The following is an 18510-nucleotide window of genomic DNA, read 5'->3' as shown; positions in this document are numbered from 1 at the left end:
TAGACCAGGCTGGCCCGGAATTCACAGAGTCACCTGCTTCTCAGAATGCCAGAATTCAAAGAGTGGACCCCCCAGTTTATTTGGGGGGGTTGGGACATTGGGATAGCATGTATCCTGGTGGGACTGGATTTCTAGATAAATATTTTCAATCCCTGAACTGGGGTCCAGCTTCTGGGTTTTCTTTTTTCTTTCTTTTTTTAAAGATTTATTTATTTATATGAGTACACTGTAGCTGTTTTCAGACACACCAGAAGTGGGCATCGGATCTCTGGGTTTTCTTTTGCATGTAAAGTTTCATATTTTCACTGGGTAAAAGCAAAGGGGGTGGAGCCACCTCTTCCAGCTCAGCCAATAATGGTACGGCTCATTTCCTAGAGTAACCTTGATTGGTCCAGGACCGCATGAATGCCAACCACTGAGATGTGGCTCCTAGCCTCTGACCATCTGTATACACTCACACACACTAGAAATAAGTGAATAAATAAAGTTTACAAAGAAAGACTCAGGGCTAGGGAGATGGCGGAGCTGTCTAAGATGACTCGCTCTTCCAGAGGACCAGATCAAACGTAGCAATGCGACTATCTCTAACTCTAGTTTCAGGGGGTCCAGCTCCTTCTTCAGGCCTCCAGGGAAACTGGCACACACTAAGTGCAGACAAATAACTTAAAAATAAATAAAAGTTGGCCAGGTGGTGGTGACTCATGCCTTTAATCTCTGCATTTGGGGCAGGCAGATCACTGAGTACAAGGCCAAAGCTGGTCTATGTAGCAAGTTCCATGACAGCCAGGGTTAAACAGCAAAAACCTGTTTAAAAAAACCGAAATAAATAAATAAATGAAAATACAGATGGCTATCTCAGTTCTACACCAGATCCTACTTAACGTTTTAAAGTACATGTTCTTATGATGCCACAGCGCGTGAGGTCAGACAGGCTCTCACAGGGTCCTGGTCTTGACACGCAGTAAACTGTTCTGCCTTTCTGTATTCAGGTTGGGAGCACTGAAAGAGGAGGAGCCACTCCCGAACTTGGCCCGGGAAACCCAATTTTCTGACAGAGGGACCAGCAGCCTTGTTTCGCATTCACCAGAAGGTTTATTGAACCTGGGCTGCAGACGGCTGCTGGGTGCCTCAGAACAACCCTAGTCCAGAGAAGAGCCTGGATACATTTTTGGTTGCACACTTTAGAACAAAAGGTATGACTGGAGCCCGCACCCCTTTAGCTTCCAGATTCAGGGATGAAGTTAGCCGAGATAGATGGGGCAGGCAGGAAGGTGTGTGGGCAAAGGTACTTGCTGGTCCCAGCAGCACCTGAGACCTGGAGGCTCCTGCATTTAGACCGGTCTTGACCCTTGAGCACACACGGGCCCTCAGAAATGGGTTGAAATTGGTGGTTTTGGGGAGAGAAAAGGTTGGCCTTGTGCAGCACCACAGCCTCAGTTCTCATCTGCAGGATGAGCATTTAAAATGCTGGAGGGGGTGCAGGCTGGTTGGGCTCTGCTGCAGTGTGGAGTAGAGTTAGCATGCAAACGGATGGTGGCAGGCAGCTGCCCTGAAGCGGAGTCCAGCATGGGCCCATCTGAAGAATGGACGTTGTCAGGCGCCTGAGGAACACAGTAAGCAGCTCCAGTCAGAGGTACTCTGCTCATAGCAAGGAGTTTCTGAGTGCTGCAGATCAGTTGTCATAGAGACACTGATGGTCTCTATGGCAACAGATGGACAGGATGGGACCCTGGAGGGAAAGCCATGAAGGGGCAGGTGTTCTGTTACCTTGGACACCAGAGTTTAGTCTCCATGGCAACAGTCGGGAGGTTCAAACTGTCTAGGGGCGGGGCTTGTGCAGCTGAGAGAAACTGAAGCTGCACTTTGGAAGAGGCCTGGGGAACTGAATGCTGGGTTACCCTGAGGGCGCTCTGTGGGGAAGATTGTCTCTACAGTGGCCCACCCGGGTAGGAACAGCCAAAAATGAAGTGATAGGTGTCTGGGCTTTAGACTAGTGAGAAAGGAAAAGTGTGGTAACCATGGTTACAGAGGAAGGCAAACATGCCATTTCCGTGGGTGTATCGGATGAGACGGGCGGGTAAGGCTGCACTGGTAGTCTGTGTGACCTTAGAAGCCGAGCAGCTTGTGTCTACAAGTCAGATTTTTAGGGGTTTCTGGTCTGAGGGAATAATATCTTTGGCGACATCCCCCAAGGAGCTTGGGGATGAGACATTCAGGCAAGTCTACTCTGGCCAGAAGAAGTACCTGAGGGATAGGCATGGCCACTGTTTCTGGGAGCCACCTGGGGATCTTCTCCCATGAAGCCAGAGGTGTTGGGTCTGGCCTCCATAGTGACCCAGGGACAAGGCATGTTACCTTGAAAACATAAAGAGACTCTCTGGAAGAGTGGGAATACCCAGCCTCTGGGTCATCTGCCCGCATAGGGCACAATCCCCTTGTGACCCGCAGTTTTCTGTTTCTTCACCAGTGATGGGGAGAAGTCAGTGGACAGCTGACTATCCAAGACCAGTTCTCCAGCTCCTGGGAAATGCAGAGGGACTGGGGGGGGGCGGTCTCCAGTTAATCCTGGGGGTCCAGCCTCCAGGTGACTGAGGGGGAGTATCCACCTGTTTTTCAGGAGGCCGTAGAAGGGGGGTCATCTTTAGGAGACCGTAGAGTCTGGTTGGTCTACTGGGATCCGGGGGTTCGGGGAGAGCATGACTCTTCTAGACAAAGTCTGAAAGATGAGACATTCACTATCCAAAGACGTGGACTTGGCCACTATCAGGGATCCTCAGAGGGCAGCATAGTCAGCGAACAAGGCCCACAGCAGGTGGGTCAGCCTGCAGCTCACCGCAGGGGTGTGTCACGTATCCAGGAAACCTTAGGTGTGGTCAACGTCCAAAGACCACAGGTAGCCAAATCAGCCTGCAGTGCACCACAGGGGTGTGTCATATTTCCAAGGGATCTCTGAGACTCTGAAACATGGTCTTATCCAGGGGGTGCATGGAGCCACTGGACCAGCCACCAACACCCCAAAACGCGCATCCTCTCAGATCTAGACACGCAGCGGGGTCCAGGCAGCCGGATCCCTCGACCCTCCGGCCCAACCTCCTCCGCCAGCCCAGCCCCAGCCCCAGCCACCTGGAGCTGGGTCTGGGGCACCCGGAGCGCGGTAGCAGTAGACACCAAAGAGGCGTCGGGAGGCGTCAGGGAAACCAAGGCTGCGCACGCCGGGTCGAGGACCTCCGCAGCGAGTTCGCGGATTCACGATGGGATAGCGCGCGCTGCCATCCGCCAGCCAACCTGCAGTGCAGCGGTCCAACAGCTGCAGCTTCCACGCAGCAAACAGCTGCCCGACCTTGGCCACTGTGGCACCTCGAGCTGCGCACGCTCGCACCGCTCCAGCCAAGGCCACAGGTCGCAGCGGTTTCAGGAAAAACACGCGGCCTGCGGGATCCAAAAGTGTGTCAGAGCTGGGCCAGGGATGAACTTGCCAGGCTCCAGCATCCCGGGGCTTCCTGCTCCTAGTCCATCCCTTTCTCTGAAACCTGGGACCTCTGCTTCTGCCAGTGCGGGTACCATGTGGCATTTCACTGCCCCCCTGTGGCCATCCTGGAAAGGCATCTTCATAGTAGAGGAGGGCAAGGTGGAGGGGCGGGGCCTGCTCACTTTGGTGGGAGGTGATGGTCTTGGAGGAAGGTTCTATTGCTCTTCAGGAAGATCTCTGTCCGTTGGGCAGGCCTCCTAAGTGGGGCGGGACCTATGTTTGGGAAGGTTTTGGCCAGTGTCCTTATGCCTTTGTGTAGTGTCTATGTCCTTAGGCGTAGGATCTGTGTTCTTGTGGGCAGGGTCCACGCTTTTGAAACGGACCTTCAACCACGGGGTAGGCTCTATGTATTTTAGACAGGTATTCTTCGGGGAAGCAGGGATGGGGGACTTTGGGCTTAAATGTGCCTATTTCCTTGAGGCAGAGCCCATGGAGGAAGTCTTCCTTCAAGAGAGAAGGAGCCTATACTCTGAGGAATGGAGACTGTTCTCGTCTGTTTCTGAAACAGACTTCCCTCCACCTGCCAGGCCCTAGGGTTAGGCGGTTAGGGCCAGTCTTCCTCAAAGGGTTGGAGACTAGACACTTGGGGTGGGTTTCTCCCTAAGAGGCGGGGCATATGTAGTGGAGCAGACCTCACTTTAGGGGACAGAGACTATGCACTCTGGAGTGGGGCCAGGCTCAATGGGTCAGGGCCCGTGCATGTGGGGCAGATGTCCCTCCAGGGAGAGAGTGGGCCTCCTTCCAGAGAGAGGGCGTAACGTTTAAGAGAAAGGAGAGAGGGAAGGGTCCCCTTCAGGAAGAAGCCTATGTATTTAGGGGTTGGAGCCTAGGGTAGGTAGGCCCTTGGTCTCCTCAAGAAGGCGGGAAATAAGCGCTGGAGTCCCGCTTCTTTAGAAAGGGCTTAACTCACCCGGGAGGTTGGACGTGAAGCAGAAGGCATCGTAGCGTTCCTCAGCGTTATGACGATATCCATAGTTGCGCACACCCCCGTTGGTGCCGCCACTGGCCCCAGTGCTTCCAGCCCCGCCACAGGGCTCCCGGGCCTGGCTCACCGGGTACTGCACGGAGCCATCACGGAGCCATCCCGCATTGCACCAGTCCAGGCCATCTCTCCAGGCTGCGTGCAGCTGCTCGGCGGACGCCAGAATGCCGTCCTGTTCGGCACAAGCGCGCTGCGCTTCCATGAACGTCATCTTGTAGCGGCCTCCACGCGGGTGATAGGGGAAGACCACCCCTGGATGGATGAAGACGAATGGGAGTCTGTCAGGGTACCTCCCCCCCCATACACACATACATACACTCTGGATTCTACTACACCTTGCATGAAACAGAACCTTCCAGTTCATTCTTCTGTCTAGCCCTCAGACCTGGCCGCACCTCTGGTTAGCTCATGCCCATTATGGGCCCTTCGATTCAAACCTGGGATGTATTCCTCCTCCTCAACACATTTTAATCGCGTCTACTCTCCTGTGGTCACAGACCTTCGTTCATGTTCTTTTTACCCTTTTCCAGCTGCTTAATTCTCCATCAAAACTCAACTCCTAATGTCCTCTGTCCCAATGTTCTGACAACCGCCAGAACTGAATCCTTCCCAAAGTGACCAGTAAGCTGGAAATGCCTGTCCCTGGGTCCTGAAAAGGTTAGGCAGGGTGTTGTGCCCTTTGATTTTGCCAGTATTATTTAAAGTGTCTCCCTTCCAAGTCCTGTCTGTAACTTAACTTATTTCTCCCTAAACTCACAGTCAACCCAACTCTGGAGTGTTTCTGTGTTAAGGACAGGGCTTAGGCTTAGGCTCATGCTCTCCCCTATTCTACACAGGATGCAAACAGCAGCTATGGTGAAGCCCTAGAGCTTTGATGGACAGTATGTGAATCTTGGCCATGCCCCTCACCTACAGATGCCCAGGGCAACGTCATAGCCTTCTTGAGGCAGAGCTCATCTCTAGGTTAATAGCTGTCTACCTCGGGGATTTGAGGAAATTAAATGAGGAGCTCCAGAGAGCCCTTCAGCTAAGTGGCTGGCAAACAGAAAGTATCTAGTGAAGACAGCTACGATTTGCCATTGTTACAATGTTCAGAGAGGTCAATAAAATGGCTGGGAAGGTAGGGGGTTGCCACCAAGCCTGACAAACTGAACTTTGTTTCAGGAGAGAAACATTCTGCCAATTGCTTGTGATCTCCATACAAGTACCAAGACAGTTGTACACTCATGAGCACACATAAGTGTGTGTGCATACACACCAAAAAGTCAGTAACTTTCTTCTTTAAAGATCATGAGTTCAGAGCCAATTTGGGGGTCCTTTAAACCTTGTCTTAATCATAGAGCTAGGGCTGGAGAGATGGCTCAGTGGTTAAAAACAAGCAAACGAACAGACAGAAACCGCTTTCTGCAGGCCAGGAATGGTCATTGAGAAGCAGGCCAATCTCGGCATATTCAAGGCTTGATGAGATTTTATTAAATTAATCAGAAGGTGCCTTAGGCAGGTGAGGAAGGACACAGACATACCTTCACACTGTGTACAAAAAGATTATCCGAACACAGGCTAGTGTGGTCTATGGAACGGGTTCCAGGACAGTATGGCAAGACCTTGCCTAGAAGGCAAGGAAAACGCGGGGGAGGGGACCCTCTTTCTTGTTTCTTCTCCAGCCAAAAAGTTTTATTCCCCACACAGACACCAGGCAGCTCTTAGCCACCTGTAACTCCAACTCTAGGGGCTCAGAGACCTCTTCTGGCCTTAACCACACACATACGTTAGCATACACATATATAAATAATAGCTGTAATTTCTAAATGAGTTATTCCCCCCAACAAAATCTCTACCGCGCCAACTTGATTCCGTTTGTCCCGCACAGTCCCCTTTCAGCCCATGCTGCGGTCACCTTCCAGATCCAGCTTGACCATGCCGGCGTCATCCTCCAGTTCATTGGTGACCTCGCACTCATAGCGCCCGTAGTCCTGCAGAGTAACATTTCGGAGAACCAGCGAGGCATCCCCGGGTCCGTCGTTCTGAAGCTCAGCCCGCCCTCGGTAGGGACCGAAGGCTCGATGCTGGGGACCCAGAGCCACGAAGACATCGGCAAAAGCCAACGGGTCCACCACCTTTGTCCACTTGAGGCGGACGCCGTCGTGACCGTGAGCGGCCACCTCGTAGTGGTAACGGCAGGGTAAGACAATGGTGCCACCACGGTGGCTCACCACCTGCCCCGGCGCCGTCTGCACCACCACGGAACCGGATTCGCCCTCTGCGGGGGTGACCAATCAGGGGTCAAAGGTGCGGTAGGGAGGGGCCCAGGAAGGGGATGTAGGTCTACGATGGGAAAGTAGTTCAGAGGAGACTGAGTAGGGGACCATGGCAATCCGCCACCCTATCCCACTCCCGTCGTTCACTCTAGGCCTCCGCTGTGTGTGTGCGTGCATGGGTGTGTGTGTGTGTGTGTGTGTGTGTATTGGGGGTTGGAGGATTCGCACAAAACTCACCCAGCACGTGCACGACTTTCTTCCTGCCACGCTGCGCCCCTGCGAGGATGGGGACCAGCAGCAGGAGTCCCCAGGCCACGGCCCAGAGTGCGCGGTGACCGAGGGCTCCTGGAGCACATGCCTGCGGGCACAGGAGCTGCGTCCAGCTGTACTGCCCCGACCGCCCCTAGCTCTGCCAGCCCTCCCCAAAGGGGTCTCAGCCGCACAACAACCGTGGAGCTACCAGAGGGTCTGGTGATTCCCTTCGCCTTCCCTAAGTCCCCGCCCCCGTTACGGGAGCGCACGGAAGGGGGAGCCGCAGCGCAGACCGGGACCGCAAGGTTATCCGCGCGCCAGGAGACTGCAGCAAGCCCGGCAGCTCGAGCGGGGGCTGGGGATAGAGGGACAGGATCGGGAAGGTGGGGGGCAATGGGCTACTCAGCCAGTCCAGGAGAGACCGAAGGAGCGAGATATGAAGACCCAGAGTCGAGACGCAGAGACAGAGACACAGGAACAGAGACACAGAGGAAGAGACGTAGAGATAAAGACCCTGACACAGACACCCGGAGACAGACGCAAAGGCAGAAATCCAGAAACTCAGAGACAGAGATGCAGAGATGCAGAGACCCAGAGATAGAGACGCAGAGACAGTGGCCCAGAGACATAGAAATTGAAGTGTGGAATCAGAGATGCAGAGAAAGACTCAGAGGTAGAGGAAGAAGAGACTAGTAGAGAGACTCGGAAAAAAGAATCAGTGAGCGCTCTTCTCCATCCCCCCAAACATGGGGGAGACATTGAAGAGGCAGAGAAACGGAAAGTGCCAAAGAAAGAGAAAGAGGAGGCAAGAGGAAGAGAAGAGAGGACGGAGAGAGGTAGAGAGGAGAGGGACAGAGACAAATGTGAGATTCGAGAGCCCAGTGCAGCGTGGCACTCACCATCCTGGTCCCGGCCCCCGCTGAGCGGCCAGTGCTCCTGCTCTTTCTGACTGCGCACGCGCGCACAGCAGTCCGGCCAGCTGGGGCCGTGCAATCCGGGTGGCTGCCTGCAAGGAGAGGAGGGCGCATGGGGCATTAAAGGTGCCTGCGCCTGCGCACCGCGCGGCGGGAAGGTGGGGCAGCCCGGGCACAGGGATAGTGACCCATTGCAACCTCTCACCCACGGGGACTACTTGGCCAGCCAGTCTCACCGAACTGGGCTGGTACTCTATGCCTCGGTGACACCTCGGTGACAGGCGTGCTGCCGCATAGAAGTCCCATATGACCACCCAGTGAGCAGATGAGTGAACTAGACTGGCTGACCAAGCTTAATACTTCTTAATCAAGTATTCCAGCTCCACCCCAGCACACTTCATTTCTTGGTACACAACTGTCACTCAAGTACTCTGGAGGGGGAAGGAGAGAAGGAGCAGTTTAAAGTTATCTTCTGTAAGTTCGAGGTCAGCCTTGGATGAGAAGGGAAAAGAGGAAGAGGTTTGGAGCCATAGTCTATAATCTCGGAATTAAGAAGCTGAGGCTGGGAGACAGTGAGCTTGAGGCTAGCCTGGTCTATACCCAGGCCATGTATTAGCTGAAGGCTGGGGTTGAAGCTCAGTTGGAGGAGGGCTCGCAGGCATGCCTGAGGTTCTGGGATCATCCCCAGCACCCCATAAAAGTGAGGCTAATGTATATACCTGTCATCTCAACACCAGAGAGGCTGAGGCCGGGTTAGGAATTCAGAGTCACCTTGGGCCAGTTGTGGTGGTACATGCTAGTAAAACATGCTAAGAGTCAGAGGTAGGGGGTCCTGAGTGTGAAGCCCGGCCTACACATGCCGTGCTTCCGTGGTGGCCACACCTTTAACCTCAGCACTTGGAAAGCAGAGGCAGGCAGATCTCTGTAAGTCTGAGGCCAGCCTGCTCTACTTAGCAAGTTCCAGGACAGCCAGAGCTACATAATAGAGAGACGTATCTCAAAAAAAAAAAAAAAAAAAAAAAAAAAAAAAAAAATTAATTGAAGAACGTAAAATTACCTTGGGCTACAGTGGGAATTTAAGACCTGCTGAGGCTACATAAGACCTTGTCTTCTACAGCGTGAGTTCCAGGATAGCTAAGGCTTCACAAAGACCTTGTTAAGGAGGAGGAGGAGAGGAGGAAGAGGAGAAGAGGAAGAGGAGGAGAGAAGGGGAGGAAGAAGAGGAGAGGAAGAGAAGAAGAGGAAAGGGAGGAAGAGGAGGAAGAAGAGGAGAGGAGGAAAAGGAGGAGAGGAAAAGGAGGAGAGGAAGAGGAGGAGATGAGGAGGAAGAGGAGAGGAGGAAGAGGAGGAGGAGGAGGAAGAGGAAGAGAAAGAGGAAGAGGAGGAGGAGAGGAGGAAGAGGAGGAGGAAGAGGAGGAGAGGAGGAAGAGGAGGAGGAGAGGAGGAGAGGAGGAAGAGGAGGAGGAGAGGAGGAGGAGGAGGAGGAAGAGGAGGAGAGGAGGAAGAGAAGGAGAGGAGGAGGAGGAGGAGGAAGAGGAGGAGAGGAGGAAGAGAAGGAGAGGAGGAAGAGGAGGAGAGGAGGAGAGGAGGAGGAGGAGGAAGAGGAGGAGAGGAGGAAGAGGAGGAGGAGAGGAGGAAGAGGAGGAGAGGAGGAAGAGGAGGAGAGGAGGAAGAGGAGGAGAGGAGGAAGAGGAGGAGGAGAGGACAGGGAAAGCCAGGCATGGAGGCACAGGCTGTTTTCCTAGAGCTCAGGAGGTTAAGGCAGATGGATAGATAGCAAGTTTGAGGTTAGCCTGAGCTCCACGTCAGACATTATCGCTTTTCTAGAAGGACAGCACGAATGAGTTTCCTTTTCAGCGGCAGCAGCGCACTAGTGCGGCTAAGGAGCACGGCTGCTGCTCTTGCTTCGCCCATCGCACTGGGACCCTGAGGGACAGGCCTGAGTTCCACTCTTCTGCTTGCTGCCTGAGACAGACCTGTCAAAACCACGGGTCTCTGGTCAAGACAGAGTGTTGTGATTGGGTTTCCACTAGAAACTGGTGAACAGTTGGTCCCGCCCAGGAGCTCAGGGCCCATCATCTGCTAGCTCCACCCTTCACCCAGTTTGCAGATTAAAGACAGGACATGGAGACTCGTTTTCCATCCTTTGCTGCTTAACCAGCCTGTTAACTTGGGACATTAGGATGGAGGTCAGTTCCTAACTCACTGTGCCCAGGTATCACCTCGAGCTAAAATCTTCTCCAGATGCCCAACTCCACTGTGTGCTTAGTTGTGCTTTGCTCCATGTGTGGTCTGAATAGGTTTGGACTCCGTAGGCTTATGTGTTTATATGCTTGGCCCACAGGGAGTGACACTATGAGGAGGTGTGTCCTTGTTGGGGAAGGTGTGTCCTTGGAGGGAGTATGTCACTTTAGGGTCTCATTTATGTGGCTCAAGTTGCCAGACTCAGTCCTCTTCTGACTTTGGATGAAGATGTAGAACTCTCAGCTCCTCCTGCACCATGTCTGCCTGGATGCTGCCATGCTCCTGCCTTGATGATAATGGACTGAACCTCTGAACCTGTAAGCCAGCCCCAATTAAATGTTGTCCTTATAAGACTTGCCTTGGTCATGGTGTCTTCCAGAGCAATAAAACCCTAAGACACTGTGTGTGTGTGTGTGTGTGTGTGTGTGTGTGTGTGTGTGTGTGAGAGAGAGAGAGAGAGAGAGAGAGAGAGAGAGAGAGAGAGAGAGAGAGGTGAGAGAGAACAGGTGTCTAGGTCAGGGGTGAGCAGTAGGTGTCTTCCTCACTAGCCCTCAGCTTTTCCTGTCTGTCTGAGAGAACATTTACTGCCCTGGAGTTCACTATGTAGACCAGGCTGACCTAGAGATCTGCCATCTTCTGCCTCCTACGTGATGAGATTAAAGATGTGGGGCTGGAGAGATGGCTCAGTGGTTAGAGCACTGACTGCTCTTCCAGAGGTCCTGAGTTCAATTCCCAGCAACCACATGGTGGCTCACAACCATCTGTAATGGAATCTGATGCCCTCTTCTGGTGTGTCTGATGACAGTGACAGTGTACTCACATGCATTAAATGAATAAATCTTTAAAATAAAATAAAATAAAATAAAGATGTGTTTCACCTCTCCTGGCTTCTATTTGATTTGGAGGCAGGGTATCTCACCGAACCTGGAGCTGGCTGGCAGTGAGCTCTGGGGATCCTGTCTTCTTCCTGTGTCCCAGTGCCAGGTTACAGGTATGTCGCATAGCTGCTGGTTTTCATGTGGGTTGTGGGGACTTAAACTCAGTTCCTCATCTACTTTACTGACTGCCATATTGCCCCTGAGTCTTTTATGTGTAGAGAGGTGAGAATGTAGCCCAGGCTGGTCTCCAATTTGCTATGTGCTCCTAATCCTCCTGCCTCTGCCGCACCAGTGCAAGGACAACAGATGTGCGCCAACACACCGAGTTCATGTGGTGCTGGGAATGACTTCAGCAAGCACTCTGCCAATATCCACAGCCCCTGCTGTGCTGTGACTTCTCCAGAGTTACCTTCTGAGCTCTCCCCACTTCTAAGCCTCAGTTTTCACATCTGGAATATGGAATTGTGTGTCCCACTGAAAGGCTGATTTTTGAATGTCCTGGCCACTCTGATTCTGGATAGCCACTGTGGCTGTGAGCACCCCACTTTCCCCTTGTGGGGTACAAGAAGATGGTCCCTTGATCCAACTCTCTGAAGCACTTAGGTGGTGTTCTAGACAACAGAACGGCTTTTATTAAAAGGATGAGGGAAGTGATGGCTACATCTCAGGAGAGGGCATGAGAGTCCTCGTGACGTCTGAGGCACGGTGACATTGCACAAACACTATGCAGTTTCTCCATATGTCCGTCATTCCACGGCAACCCACCCTGGGAAGGCGGGAGCTGTGCATGCTCACTGCTGCTTCTTGCCTTGGTTCTCTGAAGATGCTGGTACTGCATGCAAGAAGAAGGCAGGCCGCCACAGACAACGGAAAGCCAGCAGGTGGGGACCCAGTGCAAACAGCAGGTTGCTCAGAAAGAAGGTGGCCCAGGTGTCGTCTGGTACTCGGTAGGTGAAGGGTGTACGCAGGTGCATGGAAGCACCCATGTGTGAGAACTGTGCCTGCCACAGATGCAGGAGGAACGCAGGTCAGGCTGACACCCCGGACACTGCCCACCGTCTTCCTTCCACTGTTGAGCTCTAAACATTCCTGTCTCTGATGCTGCTCTTCCCCCCTCTGTTGGCTGGGCCTAGGCTTTTATTTTTTTATTCCTACCAGAAACTCAGAAAGAGCTCTGGTCCCTCCACTGCTCAAACATCTCCATGGCTCCCTACCTCTCCTCACGTGCTCAAAGCCAGAGTTCAAATTTGTCAACATCTAGCTCCAATGTCTCTTGTCTTTCTCTCCCTTGGTGTCTTCTTTATTGCCTTTCTATATGGTTTCCATTCATGGAGGCCCTACCCTGTATTTGTCTTCATAGGTCACAATGTGTCTACTCTGCAGGCCCCGCCCCTCCTTCCCTCAGGGCGTCAGTTTCATCATATGCCCTGACAGGTCTCTCTAGCTCTGACTCGGGTCTGTTACCACTACCCCTATCCCATCCCCGCCCTTTTTACCTGGCCAATGGCTCCAGCAAATACCAAGGCCCAGTCTGGCAGCCAGGAGCAGCCAGGAAAGGCAAGGGCATAGGCAGCCAGGCAGTAGAACGGGAGAGCATAGAACAAATACATCAGCATCTAGAGGAGACCACAGCCCGTGAGGACACAGTGGGGCGTCTACACAAGGCTGCTCTCCTTCTCTATGGGGTCCCTCCCATTACCCACATTAAGTCTGTACTCAGCTGCAGGACTCCGGCCTAGCAAATGGGAACACCCCCTTTCCAAGGCTAACAAGATTGACAGAAGCATGTGATCCAGGCTGGGCTAGTCAGAGCCTGAATGAAACATGCTCTTAAATCCTAGGTGACCAAGGGGTCAGATGAAACCCTGGAGTGCTTCTCAGATGTGTCCTTAAGCACCTGGATCCCACCATACCTGAAGTCCGAATGTGCATCTGCCTGGCTGGTAGGGGCTTCAGGCAACTGCTTCAGAGAAGCTTGGGCAGGACCACAGCCCACTCCTCCCACCTGACCTCTCACCTGCAACTTTGGGTAGGCCACAGGGTCCCGAAGGTATGGCTCATATTGGTAAATATAGATGAAACAGGCATCTGTGGGGCAGTCAAGTACTACCTAAGATGCACAGAAAAACACCATCCATGTCAAACATCTCACAAGGCCCCTCCCTACTCCAGCTCTCAAGCTGAGCCCACACTGATCACTCTGGTCTCTCAGCCCTCCCTGTTTCTCTCCCCTTGCCTTGTTGTTCACCGTAAGATTGCAGAGAAGAGGCTATAGGCTGAATGTCACGAAACATTCAGGTCAGACTTGGTGAAGAACTTCCTTGGGTAATCAGATAGAAGAACGCTGTCCTTTTGGCAATGAATAAGGAAATAAATTTGGGAGAAGCAGGCTAAAGAGGGAGACTGGAGGTAAAAGAGTGGGGCAGCCAAGGCAGACTCACCAGGCCCCGGAAGAGAGTGAAAAACGCAGCAAGGATGAGGTACACTATGAGAGTCAGGTCAGCCGGACGCTGTAGGAGACTTTTCTTCTGTTCTTCCTGTACCTGCCCCATAGGAGAAAGAGCTAGGCAGAGGCCAGACTCTGCTGGAAACCCAGCAGATGCTCAGAAGGTGCTCCTTTCTGTCCTCCTGAGCACCACGGAGGTTCTAGTATACGGTCATTTAGACATGAACTGAGTGTTAACCTAAGTCTCCTATAGTCTGGTTGAGCATTCTAACCCTGAGCCACACTCCTAGCCCCTTCTGGGTGATTCTTAGCCAATGTCCTACTGCCAAGTCACATTTGAGTTCTTGAAGTTTTGAGACAATCTTACCATAAAGCCCATACTGGCCTTGAACTCATGGAAATCCTGCCCTAGTCTCCCTAGGCACAGGCCAGCATTGAGGCTCAGCTTGGGTGTTGGCGGGTACACTCACCATGGCAGGGGTATAGGAGGTTGGTGCACTGGACTGGTTGAAGATCCTCACACCGGCCCAGCACGGAACCAGCATGTACAGGATGGCGAGGAAGAAGGTAGGTCTGATTTCTGAACTGTATTTACCTATCAGGGAGAGGAGAGAGTGTGACTCATGAAGGAGCTCCTAACGGCACCTAGACTTCTGAGTTATACTATCCTGGATCACGCTCTTTACCCTTCATTTCTCCCAGCATGCTCCTTACCCTGGCCTGCCTAAATATAGATGTGACACTTGAGTGGGTGTCTTCACTTCCCAACTTGGATGTCCCCTGTGGGACATAAAACCATGTCAGGAAGTCTGGTAAGGTAGAGCAGTTTGAGACCTGGAGACTCGAGGGGCACACACCTGAGGCTCAGGTGACTCCCAGCTCCCTGCCAGACTCCTGACTTGGAACACATGCCATGCTTCTCACATAAGAGACATGTGTCCTATAGTGTCTTGTAGGCTCAAAACAGTGTCCTCCATGCTAATGAGATACCTAGAGGCCCGGAGGGCTTAGAGCTAAAAATCTTCCCTTCCCAGACATTCCTCCCTGCAAAAGGTATTTAATCTCAGGCCCACCCTGAGAAATCCATTTTCTACCAATAAACTGTTTTGAACCATGGACTGTCTCTTTTGTCAAGACCCGTCTGTCATAAGGAACCTGGGGAAGACTACAGAGCTGTAGCCTAATTCTCCCATAGAAGGCCTCTCTGTGTTCACAGTCAAAACTGCCACCGAGCCTGCCTCTGCCAAGCTAAGGACAATCTAACCCCACTGGGACAAGCTGAAGCTCCCCCGCTCCCCTGCCCCCAGGTTGGTGCTGTCCTCAGCCCATGGCCTGATTGTATTCTCTGCTCCTCCAGACTCTCTGCAGTGCCTGGATGTCCAAGGGTATGGAAACCCCATGGCCCCAGCCTCGTTGCAGGTCCAGGGATCCTGAGCCAGCTCCGACTTTCCTACATCTCAGACTGTGCTTTCCCATCCCAGGGGCAATGTCTCGGAGCTTCCCCACAGCCCAGCACGGAACTCTGTGGCAGTGTGAAATAAGCACAAACTCCCTGCATCCCACCTCTCTAACAGGTGCTCCCTGGGGTGGAGCAGTCCAACAGTCCTCCTAATCAGCATTTTCTGAGCCATTGCAACCCTGGGACTCATCATCTCTGCCCTATCTTCAAAGACCTACTTAGCAAGCCTTCACTAAACTCCCTTGCTCTGTGATGGGCATAACCTGAGAGGAGTCAGGATTAATGCCATTTCCCCTTTACTTCCATGTGGAAAGGGAGTAGAGAGTATACTGGCTGCTGGCCAAGGTTATTTAGACACGTGAAGGACTGGAGTTTCATAGTCTGGATCCTTACCAAGGATGTTTCCTGGGAGAAACACCAGGAGGCTCATGGCGAAGGATCCCAGCCAGTAGAGCCCAAGGTTCCGGTACCTTTTCCTGGGAAGGAAAGGGGGATAGCTATGGCCCATTAACCCTCCATCTCAAGCCCTTGCTAGGGCCCAGAGGCCACATTGGATCTTTAGCTCTGGGTCCCTCTTGGGCTATTTATTTATTAACTAGTATCCAGAAATGGACCATGGGTCTTGAGCGTGCTCAAGTATGTGCCTGGATGGCACCTCACACATGGACAATAGGCACTGGGAATAATTCCAATGGTCTCCAACCAGCCATACCTGCTGACAACCTGGAAGTGTCTTCCAGCCATCCCCGGGTGAACTTATTCCTTCTCAAACACTTCTGGTTCCCCAGAGACCTGGGACCCACTCCAGGAATCAACTTCCTCCTGGGTTCCTGGTCCTCTGCCCACCTCACCTTTTGCGGATGGCACCAGCCATTGCCAGGTAGAGCAGGTAGTGCACAGTACCATCCCAGTAGCAGATGAAGATACCATGTGCTGTGCGCAGGTAGGGCTCACCCTGTGGGCAGGAGTGGGGCTCAGGAGCATGCATGATAGGCCGGGACCATGCCCGAGCATCCCACACTACCTCCTTGGTGTAGAAATCCATAAAGCCCATCAGGTAGCCATCTTCTTGGAGTGCAATGACAAGGTCCACCACCGAGGTGAAGGAGAAGATCACAAAAACTGGAGACAGAGAAGGTGGGACTGAGCAGGGGAGTGGGCTTCATATGGCAAGGACAGGGCCAACTGTAGGAGTGGCTAAAGCCACAATGATAGTTTGGGCCTGAGCAACCTCAGGTTCTGTTCTTTGGACACGGTCTGTAGCCCAGGCTGCTTTTGGACAAATGAAAGTCCTCTTGCTGCAGGTTCCCAAGTGCTGGGATTACAGTCTCTCAGCACCACACCTAACTTTTAGTTCATCTTATAATTGGGCTCGAAACATCAGGTCCAAGGCAAGGTGACCCGGCCACACATAATAGTGCCCCATTCTACATGTGTGATGAAGGAAGTCAAGACTGGAGCTGGACAAAGGATCATTGTTATTCCAGTGTTCAGAACTCAGGTAGAGGCAGGATGACTAGGAGCTTGGGGAGGGCACAGGGGAAACAATTACTTCTCTGGAGTTCCAGCTCTGAAAGGGAAGACCCTTTGTAGTTCTCCAGTCTAGTGGTATTCCAGGCCCTCTGAGTTCCACAGATAATGGGAACCATTCGAAAGCTAATGGAGGTCCTTGGGTTGGTCCCAAGTCTAGAACAGAGGCCTTTGCCCGGAGCACCCTGCCTTCCAGCACCTCTCAGTGACTCACCAGCATAGAGAGGGTCATAAGTGATCTCCCCATGAGATAAGCTGTAGACTGCCATGAAGAGCAGACCCAGTACCAGAGCACTCGTCAGCACCACACATAGGGGCCTAGGGGAAACCGAGGGAAGCCATGCTTGGGTGAGACCAGCTGGAGGAATTTCAGAAAGTACCAGCAAAGGGGAATGGAACTTGACCTCCATCAGGGGCTTCTTGCTTGGGCTTTCTATGGCAAGCCCCTACTCGTCCTCCAAGTCTTATCCATCTTGCTTCCCTGGAAGCCCTCTGACCTCCCTATCCATTTCTGTTAGTTCCAGTGTTTCCTCATTAGCTAATATTTGGATTTGCCTGGCCAGCATTGAGACTTAGCTTTCATGTGGTCAGGCTCTGGTAGGAAGGGTACCCAGTACTCCCTGAGGCTCCCAGTTTCTCCCAACTAAAGTCCGAATGTCTCCAACTGTTCCTCCCTGTTCTTGCTCAGTTATTCCTCGACAGCCTGACAGTTCAGCTAGCTGCATAGGTAACAGAAGCCAGGTCTCTGGGCTTCCCTTAACACAGCTGGACAAATAACCAAAACCCAGAGAGGGGAATCCACTGGTCTGGTGCCACACAGCAAGTTTTTGTTCAATTCTCCTAAACCACCCAGGTCCACATTTCATCAACTCCAGCCTGGTTTTACTTAACCAGCAATGACAGTCACACTAAGCTTGACACTGCACAGAACTTGTGATGAGTGATCCTCACCCATAACTACAGTGATACCAAGACAGATGAAGGGACCTAGGCTCCCAGAGGGCACTTGGTTCACTCAGACACCCAAGAGACAGGTACCAGGGAGTCAGACCTATGGTTAAGACCCTCTCTATCCCACTGTTTGGATCAACTGGGTTTTGGAGTAAGGGACTTGCTGAACAAAGTGGTCATTCCTTGTAGGGGGAATTTACTCTACGCCTAAGACAGAGGCGATGGAAGAACAGGGCATGCGTGCCAGGGGACTTGGATGAGTTGGTCTTTATCTAGGAAAATACTTTGACCCTGGCGACTTTGGAACCCGCACAGCATGCATCCTGGATATCCGCCCAGCCCACTATGGCTCCAGATCACCTTTTCCCAGAAATGTAGGACTGCATCCTCCTTATTTAGCAAGGCAGGAGAGGTATTTCTGCTTGCATGGGCGCCCCCCCCCCCCCGGCCCAGCTCCCATCCTATGGACTCTTCTACTCCTCATCCTCCCTCCAGTCCCATAGTCCTCATGGACAAAAACGCACTGCGAGAACGCTGAAACTTGATTGAGTACGTAGGACACTGGCAGGGCGCCGAGTGACATCGCCACAGTCCTGCCGGCAAGCGGCGGGATGTCCATGGCAGCAGCACCTCGACCCCAGCGAGGCTTCCTGAATGCTTGGCTCCGTGACTGCAGTACGTCAGAGCTCTGGGGTGCCAGGGATCTGCCCCGCGCAAAGGTCGCCCCGCCCAGGAGCGGGTCGCCACCCTTTCCCAGATTCTTGGCCAGTGTGCGCGGCTCCTCCCTGCTAACACAAGACTCCGCCCACCAGCTTTCTTTCTCAGTCCATTAATCAATTGCATGGCTGCAGTCACGCCCCCTTACCTCCACCCAGCTTATAGCTCTGTCCCCAGATCCTATTCAGCCTTGTGGCTGGACTTTGGTGACAGTCCTTCATGAAGCCCCAGGAACTACTCTCCTAGACTTACAGCGGCTTCAGGGGTGCAGCCACGGCCTACATGGCCTCTCCCCGAGGCTCTACATTTGTAACTTATACACTGCTGCAGCTTAGCCCTACCCTCAGCTC

The 18510-nt window shown here is 52.8% G+C and overlaps 2 protein-coding genes across 3 annotated transcripts; both read right to left on the bottom strand.

Moving 5' to 3' along the window:
* Positions 1-732: 732 nt before the first annotated feature.
* On the bottom strand, positions 733-11181 carry HAPLN4 (hyaluronan and proteoglycan link protein 4; the record flags this gene model as incomplete). The annotated part of the gene is made up of 7 exons (XM_080928592.1): positions 733-3429; positions 4440-4763; positions 6409-6771; positions 7007-7127; positions 7213-7376; positions 7921-8027; positions 11099-11181. The coding sequence occupies 7 exons, from the start codon at positions 11179-11181 to the stop codon at positions 3038-3040; spliced, it is 1554 nt and encodes a 517-aa protein (XP_080784718.1). The 3' UTR covers positions 733-3037.
* A 510-nt stretch (positions 11182-11691) lies between these two features.
* On the bottom strand, positions 11692-18062 carry TM6SF2 (transmembrane 6 superfamily member 2; the record flags this gene model as incomplete). Of its 2 annotated transcripts, none has more annotated exons than XM_080928931.1 (10): positions 11692-12058; positions 12554-12673; positions 13075-13167; positions 13499-13600; positions 13974-14098; positions 15356-15438; positions 15814-15917; positions 15987-16084; positions 16707-16810; positions 17968-18062. In XM_080928931.1, 10 exons carry the CDS (start codon positions 18060-18062, stop codon positions 11849-11851), a joined length of 1134 nt encoding a protein of 377 aa, XP_080785057.1. In that variant the 3' UTR covers positions 11692-11848. The 2 variants fall into 2 exon arrangements, with proteins under 2 accessions (XP_080785057.1, XP_080785058.1); XM_080928932.1 differs by having other exon boundaries at positions 13499-13594.
* Between the last annotated feature and the right edge of the window lie 448 nt (positions 18063-18510).

This window comes from Micromys minutus (assembly GCF_963924665.1).
Source record: "Micromys minutus genome assembly, chromosome: 14".
NCBI lineage: Eukaryota > Metazoa > Chordata > Mammalia > Rodentia > Muridae > Micromys > Micromys minutus.
This window is presented reverse-complemented; position numbering and strand designations above follow the sequence as displayed.